At 41.4% G+C, this 4,707-nt stretch overlaps 1 protein-coding gene across 1 annotated transcript in view; it reads left to right on the forward strand.

Moving 5' to 3' along the window:
- The window catches only part of LOC119311281 (pantothenate kinase 2), a 10,091-nt gene extending 6,188 nt beyond the window's left edge, over nucleotides 1–3,903 (forward strand). Inside the window, exons 12-22 of the mRNA XM_037586925.1 lie at nucleotides 138–179; nucleotides 268–316; nucleotides 1,056–1,138; nucleotides 1,342–1,458; nucleotides 1,540–1,603; nucleotides 1,918–2,064; nucleotides 2,185–2,331; nucleotides 2,705–2,788; nucleotides 2,887–3,081; nucleotides 3,190–3,261; nucleotides 3,508–3,903. Of these exons, the coding sequence (XP_037442822.1) occupies nucleotides 138–179; nucleotides 268–316; nucleotides 1,056–1,138; nucleotides 1,342–1,458; nucleotides 1,540–1,603; nucleotides 1,918–2,064; nucleotides 2,185–2,331; nucleotides 2,705–2,788; nucleotides 2,887–3,081; nucleotides 3,190–3,261; nucleotides 3,508–3,597 (1,090 nt within the window). The 3' untranslated portion in view covers nucleotides 3,598–3,903. The remainder of the gene's footprint in view (nucleotides 1–137; nucleotides 180–267; nucleotides 317–1,055; nucleotides 1,139–1,341; nucleotides 1,459–1,539; nucleotides 1,604–1,917; nucleotides 2,065–2,184; nucleotides 2,332–2,704; nucleotides 2,789–2,886; nucleotides 3,082–3,189; nucleotides 3,262–3,507) is intronic.
- The last annotated feature ends 804 nt before the right edge of the window (nucleotides 3,904–4,707 follow it).

Raw genomic sequence — 4,707 nt, forward strand, 5'->3', positions numbered from 1 at the left:
CACACACACATGCGCCCTTTCTGTTTACTGTTATGTATGGACACTGTATGTAAGCTTGATAGTGAAAGAACAAATGCTATCATGTGCAACGCAAGTATACATCGTGTTCATGTTGTAATATACAATCTGTACTGCAGGTATGAACCAAACACAATCGATCTCGACCATGACGAATTCAAGTATTTTTCCTTTCCCTTGTCTATAAATACATTATAGGAACTGCATTCTTATGATTCCCTTGGTGATATCTGAGATTTTCCATGCTAGGTACTGGTTCACCATTTTGTCAGACCATCTGCCAGATCTTGTGGAGAAGGTATGTTCCACTTCTCGCAGATATCCTCCCTGTATACATCTAAATTTTGTTTCACTGCATGACATTGTGATAACAATAGATTATCTGAATATTTATGCGTCAATTGATAACTGGGGACCTGTCTGGGTCCTTAAATAAGTCTGTCAGCCTGCAACCATGTGTCATGGGGCCCAGCATTGTAGCCACTAGCCACTGCCACAAGTCCAAGGAGAGGCCGGCAAAGTCTGTTAAGGCTTAGAGATAGGCCTTCATGTCTACTTCCTCCATCCCAAAATAAGCAGCGACACTTATTTTGGGACGGAGGGAGTATAAGATTAATTTCCTGTTTAAATTATCATTGTTCTACTTTACCAGTTACCACCAAGTCATGCTAACTATTTAAAATAATTACTAAGCAGGCACTCCATCCACATATATATTCCACTAAAAACACTGTTCTTGTTAGGCACTATGATTTTTTTTCTTCCAAAATCGAGGCAGAAGCTTAAGAAGAATACAGCCCAGTTAATTAAGGGCGGGTAAAAACCAAATGACCAATACAACACACTGAACACTTGGTACCTAGCTAAATTATCGTGGAGGCACTATTATTAACATTTAAATTACTAGTGATTCTGTTATCTATGCTAGCTCCTAGATTCACAGTTCTATCGGCATTAAATTGGTATAGCAATGAATTTAAGTGTACGTGTAAACTTGAAAAGTATCTCGGTGACTAAACACTGCATACTGTTTGCAGGCGGTTGCCAGTGAAGGTGGGACCGATGACGCGAAACGGCGGGGAGATGCGTTTGCGCATGCCTTTTCTGCTCATTTGGCAAGGTACACAATTGTAGTTGCATGCCACTGGTGTTTGGCTGCCACAACTATGGCTTGCCACACTTGCGGTGCCATTTTTCTTGGCCACAACTTGGCCAATTTTTTTTGACATACTTAGCTTACTCTAGGGCTTTGACCAAACAGCCCTAGTGTAAACTGCATTGCACGTTACCGCTCTGTTGCCTTACTTATGTGTTAAAGTTTAGGTTGACGGAGGAGCCTGCTGCTTATGGGAAGTTCGGTTTAGCCAACCTATTGGAGTTGAGAGAAGAATGTTTGAGAGAATTTCAATTTTTCGATGCATATGTTAGTATCAAGCAGAGGTTAGTTCATAATCTCTTCATGGTTCTCAGTAAATATCTCTACTCTGGCTACTTAAATTGTTTGATGCTTTCTGCATGAAGGGAAAATGAAGCTTCACTGGCTGTTTTACCTGATCTACTCATGGAACTTGATAGTATGGATGAGGTATGAGAGAATGTTTCCCTTCTTTATCCATTGGCACAGCTTGTAGACAAAAAAATACTGAGAATTTTGGTTAATCTCACAGCAAAAAAGTAATAACAATTTCATAAACTGCCACACATTGTGTAACTGAGAAGCAGATCTGTTCTGGCCCCACCTGCCAGTGGCACGGTAAACAGTTTTATGTTGATTTTTTTTGCTTGCATGCTTCTGTGACGGCCACATGCTACTGGCCGGTAGTTCAGCAATCTACACTCAGTTTCATCTCTAGAATTATGAATTCGTCTAAGTTCTATTTTTATGCTCGATGTTTTCAGGAAGATAGATTGCTTGCGCTAATTGAAGGTGTTCTTGCTGCGAACATATTTGATTGGGGGTCTAAAGCTTGCGTGGACCTTTACAACCAAGGAACTATAATAGAAATTTATCGCATGAGCCGCAAGAAGATGCAACGTCCTTGGCGGGCAAGTATTCCAAGTCTCAAATTCAAATGTTATTGCAATGCATGAGTTACCCAAATTATATTTTACGAGTTATACTAATACATGACCAGATAATCATAATGATGGTATCTTTTGTTTCAGATTGATAACTTTGATACGTTCAAAAGCAGAATGCTTAAGAAGGATCAGCCATACAAAAGAGCACTTATTTCTGTTGATAATGCGGGTGCTGATGTGGTCCTTGGAATGCTTCCTTTAGCACGAGAATTTCTACGCCGTGGAGTTGAGGTATAAATTGAGAGTATGAAAATAAGAACACGTTTTGCTAGGTTTGCCCCACATTATAGTTTGAATTAAAAAGAACAAATGTCCTGCTGTTTCAAGAGATTGAATCATGGGCCGGGGACAAGCAGTATATTGCATGCTATAGTGTGTAATTTGCATGCTATAGTGTTGTCCTTAATGGAAAATATAGACTGAATGCCAGATCTGGAAATTTTATTTATTTGCATCACCCAGACTGAAAGACTGAATGCCGGAACTGATAGAAAGATGACTTTCGCAGTTTCAGCAACGTTGTGAAATAACCATTCAATGATTACTCTTTCAACTGCTACTCAGACACTCAGCATAAGCTGGTAACCAAATACTGATTCTGCAGGTAGTTCTGGTTGCAAATTCGTTGCCGGCTTTGAACGATATTACGGCTAATGAACTTCCAGAAATTGTAGCTGAAGCTGCAAAGGTACAAAGTGAACGGAAATTTTGTTCTCCTTGGCCATCCTAGCTGTTTTACCTACTGATGCATCTGGCTTCTGCTTTATTGGTTGTTACGTGTTGCAGCACTGTGGTATCCTTCGGAAAGCTGCAGAAGCGGGCGGACTGATAGTCGATGCTATGGCTGGCATCCAAGGTGATGCCAAGGATGAACCGGCGTCGGTGCCCCTAATGGTCGTGGAGAATGGATGTGGCAGTCCATGTATTGATTTCCGGCAGGTTAGCTCGGAGCTTGCAGCTGCCGCCAAGGATGCTGATCTGGTAAGAAGGCTGTATGTGGTAGCTCTTTGAGCGAATGTATTTCCTTGTGTGCAATAATCAGCTGGAGAGTTGTTTGATCTGTTCGTTTTGGCTGTGAATGTTATGCAGTTGATCTTAGAGGGCATGGGGCGGTCACTGCACACCAACCTGAATGCCCGTTTCAAGTGCGACGCCCTGAAGGTACTTCTTTTCTACAGTGCTGATTTGTTTGATGTATGATGATAAACTTGATCCTGGCCTTGTGCTCATACTAACTGGCAGTATAACTTGACTCTAGTGCTACTATTCAAGTGAACCGTCTTTGCACTGCGCTCTGCTGGAGATTTATATCCAGTCTGTCAATATCGTCGAGCTAACAAGATCATTGTGCCAAAGTTTTATACAGTGTACTCAATCCTGAGCTTACCAAACTGACTATGTGTGCAGCTTGCGATGGTGAAGAACCAGAGGTTGGCAGAGAAGCTTTTCAACGGAAACATATACGACTGCATCTGTAAATTTGAACCTGTTTCGTGATGGTCCAGAAGACCCACGGAGAAATTGCTATAGATGGTGTTGTGTTGTAGTACTCAAGAACCATGAAACCATTGTGATTCTAGCAGCAGCACCAAAGGTTTAGACAGTGTTATGTTGTACTCGGTGACCATGAAAACTCTTGTGCTTGCACATGGCATATAAGCTAAAAAAAAGGATTTATACTGCAAGAACTGAAGATTTGTTTCTACTCACGCTGGACCAAATACTCTTCACAGTCAAAAATAGTTTCCACCGCAACAACAAAGCCTTTCATCCACATTGTCCATGGCTAGTTCTTTGGTGATATACCAGTCCTTCAAATATCATTTTTTAGGGACTCCCCTTATGTCAAGTTTGGTCTACCTCAACTTCTCTTGTCATTATTAGCATGCTTTAGCTGTCTGAGTGTGCTATGCACTGGAACTTCTGAAGGCATGCGTTGTATATGTCTAAACCATCTCAGATGATGTTGGATAAGCTTTTCTTCAATCGGTGCTACCCCAAATCTATCATGTATATCATCATTCCGGATCCATCATAATATGTGCATCTCTGTCACACGTAACTATTGAACATGTCGTCTTTTAGTCGGCCGACGCTCCGTGCCATACAACACGAATCGTCGTCCTATATAACCTTCCTTTTAGTTTTTGGGGCACTATCTTGTCACAAAGGATGCCAGAATGTTGCGTCACTTCATCCATTCGGTTTTGATTCGATGCCTCACATCTTCATCGATATCATCACTTTTCTGCAGCATTGACCCCAAATTTTGAAATATATTCTTCTGGGGTAGTACCCGCCCCTGGGTTTTATCTCCATGAGAGCGGTCGAGTTTTGACGTTGGCTTGGTTTGTCAAACCTATCACAACCCTTGGCTTGGATGGGCTATATTGAGACAACATAGCTTGGATGGGCTATATTGAGACAAACATAGGTGGAGTTAGTCAAATAGTGTCATCTGAACAATTTCCCTAAGACGGTGCTGTGCCAGCCAGGGTGTTGCAACATACTCCTTACTATAGTTTGAGAGAATAACATTTTTCAGAATGAACAGTGAGGATTCAGTGTAAGTTTCTTCAGCCTTGTGAGATCATGATGTCTGTCTAC

Source organism: Triticum dicoccoides, chromosome 5B (assembly GCF_002162155.2).
Source record: "Triticum dicoccoides isolate Atlit2015 ecotype Zavitan chromosome 5B, WEW_v2.0, whole genome shotgun sequence".
NCBI classification, from domain to species: Eukaryota; Viridiplantae; Streptophyta; class Magnoliopsida; order Poales; family Poaceae; genus Triticum; species Triticum dicoccoides.